Raw genomic sequence first — 18,517 nt, forward strand, 5'->3', positions numbered from 1 at the left:
AACTATCTAAAAATAGTCCATTATTATTATATATATATTTTTTTTTCCCAGGTTGTCAGCCCCAGTTCCAGGATGTCAGGTCCACAACATGCACATTTATTAAGTTGAGACTTTTTAAAAATGTCAGGTTTTCCATGGTAGTATATCAGGTTAAATTATTTATTTATTTTTGTTTTGATGATAAATGGAGCCAGCCTCAAAAGTAATTAACCTGTCCTGTGTTTTTTCCTTATTCAACACTGTCCAGACACTAATGTTGGTTGTCTTTACATTACAATAATAATGTTTCATATAATCTAGATTTAGATATGAATAAATAGCAATCAATACAAAATCAAAATGTCTCATATATTGAAATCAAGTTATGTGATAAAAGATTTGCTTTGTTTGTGCATTAGAACCACACCAGGCATTTAGTCATATTACAAAATAATTTATTGAGGCCAAACATATGAAGTAATTTTAGGTATAACATTAAAAAACATATTTAGGCAAAACGTAAAAAAAATTATTTAGGCAAAACATATAAAATAACAATATGAACTGAAAAAAATGAACAATATGTGCAAACTATTTACATTAAGAGACAGGAACAAAAAGGACCTCGCTTGGAAGGTGGAAGAGCCACAGGGAACGGCATAGGAGAAGAGGAAGGAGGGCAGCAGGCAGCTAGGCTCCTGATTGGTTAACGCGGCGCGAATTGACGCCAAAGTTCAGATTTTTCAACTCGGGCGGCAGACGCGAATTCGCGTCAAACGCGTGAATGCACAAAATGCACCATTCGCGCGTAACGCGCCAGACGCTCAATTCGCGCAATCTTGACGCGCGAATGAGGCGTATTCGCGTCTACCGCGCCGCGCTCTACGCCTCATTCGCGCCGCAGGAATTTTTTACGCGCGTAACGCGTCTTTGCATTGACTTAACATTGAAATCACTCGCGCCTGACGCGCTATTCGCGTCCGGTGTGAACGTAGCATAACTGAAGGCCCTTGCACAGAGTCCGACATTTTCGTAGCCTATACGTTTTTTCGGATTCGTAATTCGGTGGCTCTGAATTGTCAAAACACCACTCAAACACCATTCAAACTGCTATCTACAGATACGAAAAACGTAGAAAATCGAACCCGATCCAATTTTTTTTTAACGAGGGACTAAAGTTTCGGCGGTAGTGTGCAAGTGTGATTGACATAACGTCGTATTTATTTTTTAACGTGCAAAAATTTCAGCCGCGAATTTCGGACTCACTGTGCAAGGGCCTTTAAGGACTTCCAGATTTCGGTATTCGGTTACAGTAGGCTATCATCACAAACAGAATCCTGAGCGATTGCAAATATGTGTATTAAGCATAAAATTACTTACCATTCACCACGCGCTTCAATGCGTTTCAGCTGTAGTCACTCGTCTGGCCTTGAACATGCGCGCACATGCGGGAAACTGTGGGCCGTTTACACGTCATCAAATAGTATTTTACATTAACAGAACTTAAATTTAAATTATTTTTTATTAACTGAAAATGTTAAACTCTGACAACTCATGATTGTATATTTAATCAATAGGCACAATTTGTGTGTCATCCAAGCTCAATAGGATAACAGATCAAGTAAAAACTGTAACAGTATCTCAGAACTTGATTTTTTATTTCACAACAATATATATATTTAAGTAATGACTAAAGGTCCTCTGAATTAGTTTTTAGAGTGTAGCTGATGTGGCCATATGGTCACTGCACACTGAGACAGCACCAGCCGACTATATGACATCTTCCCCCAAACAATCAGACTTTTGATCACTTGATCTCTCACGATCAATAAACATCAGAACTTTATTAATCTTACACTGGACTGTCATAAATCATATTCTCTTTACAATACAACCTACTGTATATTTTTTTTATACATTTTATAATTTTTTTTTTATTGTATGTGTATTCTATATTGTGTGTATTGTTTACTGTAGGCCTACATTGTATATTATTATTGTGTCGTGTAAGTGTACATTAGATATGTAAATTGTGTTGTGTAAATCAGATGTTTATTGTCAATTGTTATATGTCTCGTCACTGTCATGACTGCTATGTTGCTCTGCACACAAGACTTTCACACACTGTTGCACTTGTGCATATGGTCGTGTGACAATAAAGTGATTTGATTTGATTACTATTGTTACTTCAGTCATGGTTTCTACAATATTACTAAAAAGTTAAAATAGAACCGCGTTTTAAGATGGATCATTATGGTATTACTGTAGTAAAACCATGGTTAATTTTATTTAAAACAAAAAACATGGTTCCCTCCGAAACGCGTTATACAACAATATAGCCTAACTAATATATGGATACTAAAATAAACTAATATGAATTAACACAGCGACCGTAATATAATAATGATTAAATGTTATTAAATTGAGTCTATCAGCAATCATTTATGATTTTCCGATGGTAAAAGCAAAATATACCTATTTTGTATGAAAAGATGGACAAAGAATGGACAGTGTTGCATATCAGCGTAATTTGACCAAAATTGTAGTTTTATGTATCTAGTATTACAGTTTTGATGAAACATTCAATAATACATTTTAAATCCTTAAATAAATAATATAGCCCTATTTTATTAAATGTTACCAAGTTAAATATTAATACATGACTTCTTAAGCAGGGCCGTAGCCAGCGTTTGAAAATGTGCGAGGTATCAAAACTTTTACCAAAATTACACCTACAAACGCAACATATTCTACACTTCAAAATTAAATATAAAAATTAAAGAACAGAAACCAATAAAAATACAGAAATATTTTTAATAGCAAATGCTGTTAACAATATTAATACTGAATTTGTGTCACATAGAAATGCACATTTGCCAATAAAGCATCGATTTTGAGTTGGGCAGCAAAATTTACTCATAATAACTACAGAAAAACAGCAAAAATTAATTAACAACTAATATCTAGGGGCATAACTCCCCTACATATGCATATTATCCAAAACAATCAATTGTTTTCCTTTTGCCAGACTCTGAATTATTTAAAGGTTCACTCAGTATTTTTTCCCCTGAAGAAATTCATTATAATTTTGAAACATATGTATAAAATCATGACAATTCACATGAGATGAGGACTGTAGTCATATCAGTAACCTTATAAAAGCGGTTTTATTCTACATGGGGTAGGAGTCATACCTATGGGTGGGTGTCCTCATGGGAGCTGCCATTTTAGAATCCCCTGACCAGCTGAATACTATTGGCTTAATCTCAGTAACCATCTTTTTATTGAATACTTTCACTTCTGTATTAAATTAATCATGGTTGAATGTGAATAGTGAATTCCTACAATGGCATCTGTAACTGAAAACTGCTGATTTTGAATTATGCTGCATCTACACCACTAGGTGTCACTGTAAGCCCAAAATGACATGAACATATTTACAAAGGAGAAAAAGTCACAACTTCATTAATTCATGAGTGCATATAGGCTTTTATGAGTTTATACATAAGCTTTTTTTTTTTGTTAAAGCTTTTTTTTGTTAAATTCTGCTTTTGTAGTTGCATAGTATCCAGAGTTTAACTGTGGTATTAGTAAAATCATGATAATTACTGGTAAAAAAAAATGAATAATTGAATGTAATTAATTTGTAAAAAATAAAATACAAATTAAAAATAATAATACTCTTTGGAATTTGTAAGGAAAAACAATATCCTAAACAAATGTAGAAATAATAATTTTTTCTACACACACGCAACTGAAATGCTCTCACACACGCAACTGAAACGCTCTCACACACGCAACTGAAATGCTCACACACACGCAACTGAAACGCTCTCACACACGCAACTGAAATGCTCTCACACACACAACTGAAATGCTCTCACACACACAACTGAAACGCTCTCACACACGCAACTGAAATGCTCACACACACGCAACTGAAACGCTCTCACACACGCAACTGAAATGCTCTCACACACACAACTGAAATGCTCTCACACACACAACTGAAACGCTCTCACACACACAACTGAAATGCTCTCACACGCAACTGAAATGCTCACACACACGCAACTGAAACGCTCTCACACACACAACTGAAATGCTCTCACACGCAACTGAAACGCACTCACACACGCAACTGAAACGCTCTCACACACACAACTGAAATGCTCACACACACGCAACTGAAACGCTCTCACACACACAACTGAAACGCTCTCACACACACAACTGAAATGCTCTCACACACACAACTGAAATTCTCTCACACACGCAACTGAAATGCTCTCACACACACAACTGAAATGCTCTCACACACACAACTGAAACGCGCTCTCACACACACAACTGAAATGCGCTCACACACACAACTGAAACGCACTCACACACACAAGTGAAATGCTCTCATACATACAACTAAAATGATTACACTCTCACACACACAACTGAAAAGCATTTCAGTATGTTGTATGAAAGCATTTCAGTATGTTGTATGCAAGCATTTCAGTTGTGTGTGTGAGAGCGCTTCAGTTGTGTGTGTGAGAGCATTTCAGTTGTGTGTGAGAGCATTTCAGTTGAAACGAAGCACATTTCAGTTGAAACGGAAGGTGGTTAAAGTACCCACTCCACTCCAGTTGGTGGCAGTAGTGTATGGCGTTTAATTTTGGACAAAACAGCGCAAGCGCAAAAACACAGCGCGCAAGTGAATTTCAACAGTGTGAGCACCATGACACAGCTCGCGACGTAAAATTTAAACCTGCAGAACTTGCAAATCACAAACTCGAGCACAAAAATATGATTGTGCACACAAATTAACAAGTCCCACACACGCGCGAGTTCTTTTCTGCACACGCACGAGTTCTTTTCCTATGGGAAGCCAAACAAAGCAAAAGTGGGACGAGACAGCGGGGGTTTACAGAGCTCGCGCCGCGCTGACATGTCATCTGCGCGGTTCAATGGTCCGAGCCGCGCGGCCAGTTCGTCAGCGCAGCGCGGACGTGTTTCCTAGCGACACCAGTGGTTAAATTGGCTTTTGTAGGGAGGGGGAGCCCTTATTTACTGTGAATGGTCATCATTCAAAATCCCGCCGTAAAATGACTTAGGGTTTTTACACCAAAGTGGCTCTTTTTCCAGTATTAATGTGTAAGGTAGGGTTGAGTAGTTATTCAAACAAAGACAAATACTTTACAGTTCACTTATTTTATTATAATTTTTTATCTTGAATGTTAACAGGCAGGCAATGGATTTCACCCTCATAAAATGTATGAAAGGAACACGTTTGAAAATATTGCAAGCCAGAGACGAATATGTAAATGTATTTTTTATTTGTACAATTTAGAAACGTTGAAGTCCCTTCGCACCTGTATGTAAATGTAACTCTTGCAGTAATTATTTATCATATTCATGCAGCCTGTGTTATTCTGTTGAGTGTTGAAAAACTATTGAGGAGACCCGCATCATGCCACTTTTAGCATGTAAACGGGTAAAGAAAAAAAAAAGAGTAAACTCGCCCGCTTTGCGAGAAACATTAAACGTTCTATAAAGTTTTTTTTTATTATTAGTAAAACTGAATAACAAATTAACAGGGAAGTACAGTTGGAAAAAAAATTATAATCTCCACCTTTATTGAGGTTTGTAGCCTAATGCCTGATAGAAAAGTATCTAGCTTTGTAGCGCAATACAATACTTTAGGCAATTGCAGAATAGTCCCATTAGTCACAGATACACTTAAGAAAATTGAGTACACATCTATTTCTGGCCTTAAAAGTTACAAAAACCAAATCAATGCAGAACATTGTATCTCAAAAGCATTATGTGGCCCCCATGCACTACTTAAAACCCGATGTGGCCCTTTACCAAAATAGTTAAAAATATTAATAATTACACACATCACCTTTACAAATTTGTTTCAGGATTTTACAGTAAAAGGAACTGTTATATTTTGACAAAATATTTCAGTTTCAAATGAAATAATCTAAAGTTAAAATTTATTAGACATCAACAGTGGCAGTTTAAAGTTTCAAGATGTGTTTCAGCTAGTATTTATTTTTCATAAATACATTCATTTATTATTATTATTACTATTATTTAAGACTAGCACACTGACCTAACCATGGTAATGAGGAGCCTTTCCTTCTGTGTAATATGTGTATAAATATTAGGTAACAAATGGGATAATAATGGGCTCATATAAGTACAAACAGGAGCAGTCTGGCCTCACTGTCGTGCACCTACAGTATATGCAAACTGTTAAAAATCAATATATTACTTTAAATGGTCACGCAGCTGATGTTATTCTTCATTTAGTAGTTCATTTAACATGTAAACTAACATGCTTTAGTTATATAACATGTTATAGTTACATGCTATTTTTATATTCGATCGCTCTAGCCGTTAGCGGGATTCCATGGTAACGTCGCTGTCTTAGAATAGTGACAGTTTTCCCTTGATGGTTGTGGGCGGGGTGCTGAACCAGCGATTAATGCATTTATGACGTCTGATAATTCCATGTAGCCTGGGTGTCTCTGTGTAGTCTTGCTAAATATTCAGTCTCATATGCCATGTATTTGCCAGGAGTCAGGAGATGAAAAATAATTTAAGTGGAATAACAATATTTGGTGCTGAAGGAGACGGAGCTGAGCTCCGGCAGGGTGTGTTGTGGACCTGAGGAGGCGGAGCTGCGCTCCGGTGCGCTCCGGCCCAATTTAACCTCTGAGCGACACCCAATGGGCAGCGCGGCGCGAACAATCCTCAACAGCGCTGCGCTGACCAATTTAAACAGCGCAGTGCAAACCATACATGCAAATTAATGTACAATAAAGAAACCCCTCCTTCCTTACAAAAAATTGGTTCTCTGCTGAAATTTAGCAGTTTTTCCCTACAGAAGACAAAGAAGAAGAAAGACAACATGAAAATGCATACATTTCTTATGTTTATTATCTTTAATAGTGTTAGTAAAGAGTAGTGTTGTGCGTCGATACCCTACTTTGAAGAACTGCACATATGTATAGAGGCTACGGAAAGAGCTGTACAAAGCAGAAACTTCAATGACTTTCAATATCGTAGTCGTCTTGAGGAGCACGCCAACCTTCTGCTAAGGTCATTCTAAAACATTATACAGATATATATATATATATATATATATATATATATATATATATATATATATATATATATATATATATATATATATCACAACACTACTCTTTACTAACACTATTAAAGATAATAAACATAAGAAATGTATGCATTTCATCTTGTCTTTCTTCTTCTTTGTCTTCTGTAGGGAAAAACTGCTAAACTTCAGCAGAGAACCAATTTTTGTAAGGAAGGAGGGGTTTCTTTATTGTAGGGCCTACATTTATTTGCATGTATGGTTTGCGCTGCGCTGTTTAAATTGGTCAGCGCAGCGCTGTTGAGGATTGTTCGCGCCGCGCTGCCCATTGGGTGTCGCTAGGAAACACGTCCGCGCTGCGCTGACGAACTGGCGCGCTGGCTCGGACCATTGAACCGCGCAGATGACATGTCAGCGCGGCGCGAGCTCTGTAAACCCCGCTGTCTCGTCCCACTTTTGCTTTGTTTGGCTTCCCATAGGAAAAGAACTCGTGCGTGTGCAGAAAAGAACTTCGCGCGTGTGTGGGACTTGTTAATTTGTGTGCACAATCATATTTTTGTGCTCGAGTTTGTGATTTGCAAGTTCTGCAGGTTTAAATTTTACGTCGCGAGCTGTGTCATGGTGCTCACACTGTTGAAATTCACTTGCGCGCTGTGTTTTTGCGCTTGCGCTGTTTTGTCCAAAATTAAACGCCATACACTACTGCCACCAACTGGAGTGGAGTGGGTACTTTAACCACCTTCCGTTTCAACTGAAATGTGCTTCGTTTCAACTGAAATGCTCTCACACACACAACTGAAATGCTCTCACACACACAACTGAAGCGCTCTCACACACACAGCTGAAATGCTCTCACACACACAACTGAAATGCTTGCATACAACATACTGAAATGCTTTCATACAACATACTGAAATGCTTGCATACAACATACTGAAATGCTTTTCAGTTGTGTGTGTGAGAGTGTAATCATTTTAGTTGTATGTATGAGAGCATTTCAGTTGCGTGTGTGAGTGCGTTTCAGTTGCGTGTGTGAGAGCATTTCAGTTGCGTGTGTGAGAGCGTTTCAGTTGCTTGTGTGAGAGCATTTCAGTTGCGTGTGAGAGCATTTCAGTTGCGTGTGTGAGAGCATTTCAGTTGCGTGTGTGAGAGCATTTCAGTTGCGTGTGTGTGAGCATTTCAGTTGCGTGTGTGTGAGCATTTCAGTTGCGTGTGTGAGAGCATTTCAGTTGCGTGTGTGAGAGCATTTCAGTTGAGTGTGTGAGAGCATTTCAGTTGTGTGTGAGAGCATTTCAGTTGCGTGTGTGAGAGCATTTCAGTTGCGTGTGTGAGAGCATTTCAGTTGTGTGTGTGAGAGCATTTCAGTTGAGTGTGTGTGAGCATTTCAGTTGTGTGTGTGAGAGCATTTCAGTTGTGTGTGTGAGAGCATTTCAGTTGTGTGTGTGAGAGCATTTCAGTTGCGTGTGTGTGAGCATTTCAGTTGTGTGTGTGAGCGTAATATTTTCAGTTGTATGTATGAGAGCGTTTCAGTTGTGTTTGTAAAAGCATTTCACTTGTATGTGTGTGAGCATTTCACTATAGTATGTGAATGAATTTGGTTTCATATGTGTATGTGAGAGGAAAAGTACATGTATGTGCATGGTAATTCTGAATAATGTCCCTAGGGGCACCTCATATCTTGTTTCAACTACAGCACAGAGCCTTTAAGTGTCTCTTATCAGATGGGTTTATAACAGAGAATTCTCGGTTAAACTTTAACCTCGGGACAACATGCCGCAAGCTCAGAGCAGGTTCGTCAGATTAGTTAGACTGGTCCCGCTTACGGCAAATGCGCTGCACAGCTTCAGGTAGCGCCATTTCATCACACTCTTGTATCTGCGGACACTAAAGAATGAAAAAAGAACTGTCTAAACTAAATTATACATGCATGCAGACACTCAAAGGAGTTTTCAACCGCTTATTTTTTTTTTATTCAGTTGTACATGGCATCAAAATTTATTTTTGAATATGAAAAAATTACCGAGGTCCGGTATGTGTTAAGGTGTATGTGTATTAAGCATAAGCCTACAATCACCTTAAGAAGTATGACAATTTATCATCATAATTACAATTGTAAAAAATAAATAAAGTTAAATAAAGCTAGCCACATTAGATAATTTTTACAGGTGAACTTTTTAGGCGAACTCTTCCTGAAACATCCCCGTCCCTTATTTAATATTCATGATCGTTCAACATGGATAAAACATTTGCTGGCGTGGTTTAGTTTGACTAGTGTCAGAAACACTTTGCTAATATCCACTACAGTCTTCGTTTAGCCTCCTTTATTCATATTCAAGTGCCTGGAGGAAATAGCTTTAAACTTATTTTATTCAGCTGGCTGAACATTTCTTTCGTTTATTAAAGTGCACATCTTGAAAACTTTCTAATTTCTGTTCATTCTCATTGTAATATGAATCTGTATATGTGGAAGTAGCACACAATTTTCAAAGTCTTTAAAAAACTGGGTAAGACTGTTTGAACAAGTGAAGAACAACCTAATTAATATTCATATGCCAAGCATTGGATTGGTAAAATCGGACAGGTAGCACAACCCAACAAGAGGATGAGCACACAGAAGTCACATAGTAAAAGATTTACCAATAGATGCAAAGCCGGACGTTACAATGTCATGTTAAACATGATTACACAAAATAAAATGGAGCTTGAAACTCGAAAACAACATTGTAAGTTTTTTCTAAAGATTTCTTGGCATTTAATTTGTTTGCTTAAAACGCGTTCATAGACATAAATGCATAATATTGCATCTAATGAATTTTATAAAATAAACAGACGCGACTGACCATTGATCGGTGATGTAGAATATATATTTTTTATTTTATATCAAACTTATGTAAAAAGAACAGCACATTTGTAGTACATTAGTTACACATTAAATCTATATGCGCAGATTGTTAACTGCATGTGTGATATGTGCTATGTAATATTAAATTATTCTCAAAAGTGTTTAGTCAAAAAGTTAAAAGATCCTCAAACAGGCTATACTGCTTTAAGGAAAATGAGTCTGTCGTCAAGCATAAAGCTGAACTGAAGGCGCCTCTTCATGATTGTGAGGTGATTGACAATACGTAAATACATCAAATGAGGCTACACATGATTGCTTGACGTGGCAATACATGATAGCGTCCATTTTGCATATCGTGGATTAACAGAATTAAATCTGCAATGATTTGAAAAGAACATTATTACATCAGACTTATTAACATTAAACCATCTCTTATTTTATACAATTCTAATTCTATTTATATAATATTATTTTTAGAATATGATTGTTGTACCATTGAACAATATCTGAACTGAATTGTTCATAATTGAGTTTGTTGTTAGTGACAACTTTTTATTTTACAGTTCACAGTGAAAGATCTTGCTTACGACTGTTTTTTACTGGGCTGTGTCTGGGAATCGTGTGTTTTCTGGTGAGTTAGATCACATACTAATTTGTTATCTGCATCTTTTGCAATGGCAATATAATGTTTTTCTTCTGCAACCTTGACTCTGCATATACTAAAAACTAAATAACCAAATATTGTGTTATACTGGCTTATAGTGTATGATCATGTACATGAGTTTTGAGAACAATACTGTTATGATATTCCAAAAATATATAAAAATAACAACATCCATATAAACAGTCTGTTTGTGTGTGTTTGTGTGTGTGTGTGTATATATATGCTCATCGTATGCAATACATATTCCAATTTAAATGTAGGCTTTGTCATTATTATTATTATTATTATTGCTTTACTGTATTTATTTTGTACAATATTCAGTGCAATTAGAAGCAGCTGGGGGAGAGACGTCTAATTCAATACACATACATTACAGAGTTTTTTAACAGAGCTACAAAAGTGTTTACAAGAACAACCACCCAATGTCTCATTCACTTGACCATCTTAGAACAATAATTTCCTTATTTCTTTATTTCATATATTGTGTGTCTGTACTAGGTTGTATGGTCTTATATGGGTAATGGAAAGAAGAAACAATCTACACCCAGCATTTTATCTCAGCACTTTGCAAGACTCCACAACTCCACAAACACCATCACTTCTCCTGCAAACAATGTATTAATAATAAGTTCAGAAGAGTCTGAGTCACTGATAAAATCATTTTACTCTGAATTAGGAATCAGTTCAGACAGGTACTCCAGTTTACAGCAGGTTCTCTTCTGGGCTGAACCAGACAGATCTGACACACCTGTGTCCCTCAGTACTAGTCCAGCCCACTCCACATTCACCATCCAGGACCTGAGAGAGAGCTACCTAATAGGCGAGGAGATTTTTGTTACTGTGCATGCGAGGGATTTTAACAACACACCCAAACATTATGGAGGGGACTTCTTTCAAGCCAAGCTTTTCTTATTCAAATCTAAGGTACTTCACAAATGCATTTAAATATTTAATTGGATAATAGATATCATAGCAAACATTAATTCTGCTATAAATATCTTAAATATTTTGGGTGCCATCTACAAAGCTGAAATTTACTAAACCTTGGACAGAGGGAGTTGTACAAATGATTTTCCTCCTTTACAGGCCAGTGTGTTTGGGGAAGTGGTGGACCAGCTCAATGGTTCCTACTCTGTGCGTTTTCTCCTACCATGGGTTGGTGAGGCACAGGTGGCTGTACGTCTTATCCACTCCAGTGAAGCTGTGCAGGTTCTGAGGCGTCACAGAGACACTGACTCTGACAGAGTGTTTTTCAAAGGATATTATGAGGGGCCAGGACCAAATGGGACCAGGTTGAGTGAAGTAGTGAAGTGTAATGTGAAGTGGAACAAGAATGGACTGGAGAGGATGGGAACTGGAGACTGCTGCTGTGAATATAAGGATCCCCGTACTGGAGAAACATGGCGCTGCCAGAGACCCAAATCCCTGCCATGCAGTGCCCTCATGTACCACTCTATGGGCGGGTATATCAATCGCCTGACTAAAGAAGAGAAAATACTTATGTGAGATTACCAGATTTTTTATTTTCCGTATAACTGATTTCTTTTACTCATCATTAACTGGTTTGTTGTCATGAAAATGTTATGAAAAGCCAGTATGACAGACATATATTTTCTCTTTGGTAGGAAGCAAACCAACAAGGGTATCAATGGAGAAAAGAGCATCATCAAAATTCTTCCTTCCAATGCAAGTGAAAGTACTGGTATGTTGGTCTTGGATCTGTGACTTGTACAAAGGCATGGTCCTGTTGGGAAATTTGAGTGTGTACAATGTTGTAGTTTAATGGATTACTCTGAACTGGGTGAGAGTTTGTCTAATGTAAATGAAATGTTGATCTAGCATTACATTAAATCTGATTAAAAGATCTAGAAGACATAAAGGCATAAAGTGAAGGCACATCCAATATAAACTGGATGTTTTATTTTGAGCTAACAAGGAAGGCAGCATTAAAAAAGAAAAACCTGATGTCTTGCTATTTGTTCTCAAATTGGGTCAAAGTCTCTACACAGAAATCTAGTCCACCAGCTTGACCAGCACCAAACCAGCACAAACATGCCTAGACCAGCATGAGCGTATGAAAACATATCTAAATTACATAATTTAATCTATTCAAATACACAACTTGTATTACACATAGGCCTACTATAGAGCTAAATAATATTGGCATATTTACATTGACTGGTAACCCAGAGGAGGATGGGCTCCCCCAGCTGAGGCTGGTTCCTCTCTAAATGTTTCTCTCCACTAACTAACATCTTAGGGATTTTTTTTCTTGCCACAGTCACCTTTGGTTTGCACACTGGGAGCCTAAAGACATTAAAGAAAATGTTCACCTAAAAATGATAATTCTCTCATCATTTACTTTTCATCATTTTCCGTCTCAAACTTGTATGACTTTTTTCTGCGGAACACAAACGAAGATAGTTTGATGGACAAATTAAATTTGTTTTTGTGCAAATGCATGTCAATGGGGTCCAACACTTAAGATCCAAAAAAACATAAAGGTAGTACAAAAGTAATCCATCAAATTTAAGTGGTTTAATCCATGTCTTCTGAAGCGATGTGATCAAAATGTAAATCCTTTTTCACTTTTAATCTTGCCATTTGCAGTCTCTTTGGCGATTAAGATTTTAAGCTCGATTACACTTCCTCATTCTTGATGCATGTGCAGACTGCTGCACACATGCTCTGTGTATGTGCTTGTGCTGTGCATGAGCTCTGTGCATACGTCAAACGTGAGGAAGTGTAATCAAGCTTAAATTCATGGTCAACTTTATGTTCTTTTGGAGCTTGAAAGTATTGGACCCCATTGACTTGCATTCTCTGAAAAAAAAAAAAAAAAACGTGTCTCCATCAAAAATATCTTTCTTTGTGTTCCACAAAAGAAAGAAATTCATACGAGTTTCAGACCATAAGAGTGAGTAAATACTTAGAGAATTATAATTTTGGGGGAATATTCCTTAAAGGCATGACCTTTTGTATAGCTGCTTTGAAACAATATGAATTGTCAAAAGCACTAGACAAAAGAAAAGAAAAAAGAACGAAAGAAACATTGCATGTTGGTAAAGCTAGTCTTTTCAGCAGGGTTAAAAGCCTTGTGTTTCACCAGTTCTGGGAAGATTACTTTTTAATCTAGTACTGATTACAAATTACAAGAAAATATTTTTAGTCAGTAACATAATCTCTTCAATTGTATTTTTATGGTATTCTTATATGATTGCTTTATATACATTTTGGATTACTTTTGACCTCATTCTTGTTCATTTGATGTAAGTCCCATGCATTTGAGTAGGATAAGCTCGTACCATTTCCAGTTTCAATTCAAGTTCAAGTTGCCTTTGGCTGTCTACAAAACTCTGGTGGGTGTCTTCATGGAAAACGCTAACAAGCGTTGCACTCGGTGGATTGCCATTTGTAACTGCAAATCTCGGCAATAATAATAAAAACAAATTCAGTTGTCGAATAGTCGCTTGATGTCATTTAACGTAACTTCAGGTCATATAAATCTATAATGATGACACGCGAGACGAGAGGAGCACTGCAGCTCGAGTGTCTGATAGAATCACAGATCACAGCTTGGCGATATATCTTTATTTCATCCTTAATTAAAGTTCATATAATACGTGCCATGTAAATAAACACAAACTCCAAAACTGTCATTCTCTCTGCGGTCAGAGCCACTTCAACCAGGCGCGGAAGAGACCCAGTCTGAGCGGGAGTCGAGACCGGGAGAGATTTAAAGTTCAGCCGGCTGATGCGCACTCTAACACAGATACATACGCTCGTCTCTCACCCCCGCTGTCTGCTGCTCGCAACGTCATCATCATGAGATCCTCATGATCAGATCAATCTTATGTGAAAAATAACACTAACATGACAACAACAATAAAATATGTGTATATATATTGGTTTTGGATAGAATAGATTGACAAATGCTTATTAATAATACTCTTATGTTTACAGTGTTCAGTGACTAAAATGTCAATATGACTAAATGTTACTAAAATATGAAAAAAATATCAACAGTTTTCATTGACTAAAACTACATTAAAATACCCAGACTTTGTCAACTAATACTTGACTAAAATAAAAAAAATAGGATAAGATTGTCTAAATATGATAAAAAACAAAAAAATTAACACTATTATTCAGTTGCCAGGTCATTACGAGTGTATTAATGCAAAGCCAACGTTTACGTGTTCTTAACGTCACTTTTTTGATCAGTATGGTACCACCTCCGCCTCATTTTGAGCCAGGAAAAATCCAAAGCGCAAAGCACAGCCTTTGCGGAGACCAACCCCCACATGGAATGAACTCGACTTCGTGTCATGGACCCGGACACAGCTCTCGCTTTGGACGTACAGGGATTGGATCACCCTAAGAAGGGACCCCCCACCCCGTACTCCCGAAGCACCTCCCACAGTCTCTCCCGGGGGACCCGGTCATACGCCTTCTCCAGATCCACAAAAGACATGTAGACCGGATGGGCATACTCCCAGGCCCCCTCCAGGATCCTTGCAAGAGTAAAGATCTGGTCCGTCGTTCCACGGCCAGGACGAAAACCGCATTGTTCCTCTTCAATCCGAGGTTCGACAATCGGCCGAACCCTCCTGTCCAGCACCTTGGAGTAAAGTTTACCAGGGAGGCTGAGAAGTGTGATACCCCTGTAGTTGGCACACACTCTCTGATACACCTTTTTGAAGAGGGGAACCACCACCCTGTTCTGCCACTCCTTAGGCACTGTCCCAGATTTCCACGCAATGTTGAAGAGGGCGTGTCATCCATAACACCCCCTCCACATCCAAAGCTTTCAGAATTTCTGGTCGGATCTCATCAATCCCCAGGGCTTTGCCACTGCGGAGTTGTTTGACTACCTCAGTGACCTCCCCCAGGGAAATAGAATCTGATCCCCATCAGCCTTCGGCTCTGCCTCTAGCATAGAGGGCGTGTTGGAATTTAGGAGTTCTTCAAAGTGTTCCTTCCACCGCCCAATAACCTCCTCGGTTGAGGTCAACGACGTCCCATCTTTGCTGTATACAGCTTGGATGGTTCCCCGTTTCCCCCTCCTAAGGTGGCGGATGGTTTTCCAGAAGCACTTTGGTGTGGACCGAAAGTCCTTCTCCATGGCTTCTCCGAACTTTTCCCACACCCACTGCTTTGCCTCCCTCATGGCCGAGGCCGCAGCCCTTCGGGCCTGTCGGTACCTTGCAACTGCCTCCGGAGAACTCCAGGACAACAAATCCTGGAAGGCCACTTTCTTCAGTCGGACAGCTTCCCTGACCACCAGTGTCCACCACGATGTTCGAGGGAGTTTCCCAGGGTGTGAGGTGACAGTTGGGTGTCACGAGCCCCGGGATGAGCGCCGCTACGTTGGAGTTTACCCCGGTGGACGAGAGGGTCACCTCCCTACGCCTACGGGTTGTGGGGGGGAAACTCTGACTGTTGTCTGTACATATGCACCGAACAGCAGTTCAGAGTATTCGGCCTTCTTGGAGACCCTGAATGGAGTCCTGAATAGGGCCCCAGTAGGGGACTCCATAGTGATGCTGGGTGACTTCAACGAGCACGTGGAAAATGACAGGGACACCTGGAAAGGCGTGATCGGGAGGAACGGCCTCCCTGATCTGAACTCAAGTGGATGTTTGTTATTAGACTTCTGTGCTAGTCATGGATTATCTATAACAAACACCATGTTCGAACATAAGGATGCTCATAAGTGTACGTGGTACCAGAGCACCCTAGGCCAGAGCACCCTCGATTTTTTAATAGTGTCGTCGGATCTGAGGTCATATGTTTTGGACACTCTGGTGAAGAGAGGGGCAGAGCAGTCAACCGATCACCATCTGGTGGTGAGCTGGGTCAGGGGGTGGGGAAAGACTCTTTACAGACCTGGAAGCCCAAGCGAGTAGTGCGGGTGAACTGGGAATGTTTGGAGGAGGTCCCTGTCCACGAGATCTTCAACTCACACCTCCGGCGGAGCTTTTCAGGCATCCCTGCGGAGGTTGGGGACATTGAACCGGAGTGGGCAATGTTTACAGCTCAAATAATAAACCAGTTTTAACAGAAGAATTAATGCAAGTGTTCTTATAAAATTACAAGTGTAAAATTTCTGTGTTAATACCCTCCCAAAATTGGCCACATTCCCATTCATTGCCACCATTCACTTCCATGTTAAGTGCCTCATTGTAACCTCGAGCCACAAATACTGTCGATCAAGCTTAACGTGTACTGAACCTGGAACATTCCTTTAAATGCATTAAAGAAAACGTACTTATTGGATCGAAATATAACAATTGACATAATTTTTTTTGTCTGTGTTTTCTGAGTGAACTAAAAAAGGCACTTCAAATGCTCCATGTGAGGTAACAGGTCAGACCATTTATATTTATGAATCAACATCACAATAAAACCACATTCATGTTTATTTTCTAAGCCAAGTACAACAGCAATTTGTGAAACTAAAACGACCTTTACCATACTCATGCAATCTACCGCTCCCCCCAACCCCCATATCAGAAAATATTTTAAAAGAAGAATTATCAATAAATTGAGTGATCAATAAATTATTAACAATCTCTTGCTGTTGCCTGAATAATAAGTTAAATGTAATCAATACAAATTTACAAATAATCTAATTACAAATCCAGGGTTTTTGTAATCTGATTATATAATCTCATGATTACATGTAATCCGTTATGACCAACACTGTTTATCACCATATAGTTGTGAAGGGGCCGGCATGTGCAGTGTAAATACACAACAATATTTCTGGAAACTCATTCATTTGGAGATTACAGTTCTTACAGTCTCTATTTCCTCTATCTAACAGGTGTAACTAAGAAATGTCGTCCTGCCTTGCACACACCAGTTCCAGCTGGATTTTACCTGAATGATGTGTGGACTTCCTTTGTGTGTAGCACCCGTCATTTCACAATGCAAACAACAACACAGTGCCTGAAAGACAAACACATCTACATGATGGGAGACTCTACTATGAGACAGTGGTTTGAATTCTTTGTGAAAGCAGTACCAAGTGAGATTACATACATTCCAGCCTTATAAATAGTCTTTGTATGCTTTATGATTATAGTTCAAGTATTGCTTTCCTCTCTGTGATATAGCATACAGTCAGATTCTTAGATACAGAACAGCTGGATCTTCACCATTTGTGTCACTTTCTGTTCTGCAGCCCTGAAGCAGATGAATCTGCATGTTCAGTATCAGACAGGGCCGCTCATAGCAGTAGATGTGGAGAACAACATTGACTTACATTGGAGGGCTCACGGTGTTCCTCTGCGGTGTCGGAAAACATCAGTGGCAAATCTGCACTACATCAGTAATGAGATTGATGACCTGGCTGGAGGACCCCACACTGTTATTGTGTTTAATCTGGGGCCCCATTTCACCACATACCCTCTGGATTTCTTCACCCACAGAGTGTTAAGGATCCGAAAAGCTATCCTGGCATTGTTACAACGGGCACCAGAAACGATCATCATAATAAAGACTGTCAACACTGGCTATAAGGTAAGATGGTAATGGTACCCAGTGTTCATATACATGGAGGTCACTCTGTCATTGCAAGTTTATGGTTGATGTTGTTCCTCAGAAGTTTCTCTGTGTTTGTAATAGGATGTGTTTGGCAGTGACTGGTATTCTCTACAGTTGGACAGAATTCTACGATGGGCTTTTCAGGATGTTGGTGTTTATATTTTAGATGTGTGGCAAATGACAGCCTGTCACTACAGCAAAGAAAACATTCATCCAGGCCCTGTCGTAATCAAAAATGAGATGGATATTTTCCTTTCATTTATTTGCCCGGAATGAATTTACATTATTTTGTCATGGAGGAATGTACAGAGTTCAGTAATAACTGCTACTACAGGTGATGTATCTCTGAACGTCACATGAATTA

The 18,517-nt window shown here is 38.8% G+C and overlaps 1 protein-coding gene across 1 annotated transcript in view; it reads left to right on the forward strand.

The window, feature by feature from the left end:
* The window catches only part of LOC127631815 (NXPE family member 3-like), a 37,048-nt gene extending 18,619 nt beyond the window's left edge, over nt 1-18,429 (forward strand). Inside the window, exons 2-8 of the mRNA XM_052110174.1 lie at nt 10,502-10,569; nt 11,101-11,526; nt 11,689-12,104; nt 12,228-12,304; nt 17,432-17,635; nt 17,792-18,129; nt 18,235-18,429. Of these exons, the coding sequence (XP_051966134.1) occupies nt 10,502-10,569; nt 11,101-11,526; nt 11,689-12,104; nt 12,228-12,304; nt 17,432-17,635; nt 17,792-18,129; nt 18,235-18,429 (1,724 nt within the window). The remainder of the gene's footprint in view (nt 1-10,501; nt 10,570-11,100; nt 11,527-11,688; nt 12,105-12,227; nt 12,305-17,431; nt 17,636-17,791; nt 18,130-18,234) is intronic.
* Nucleotides 18,430-18,517: the final 88 nt, after the last annotated feature.

The sequence above is a fragment of the Xyrauchen texanus genome, chromosome 38 (genome assembly GCF_025860055.1).
Source record: "Xyrauchen texanus isolate HMW12.3.18 chromosome 38, RBS_HiC_50CHRs, whole genome shotgun sequence".
Classification (NCBI taxonomy): domain Eukaryota; kingdom Metazoa; phylum Chordata; class Actinopteri; order Cypriniformes; family Catostomidae; genus Xyrauchen; species Xyrauchen texanus.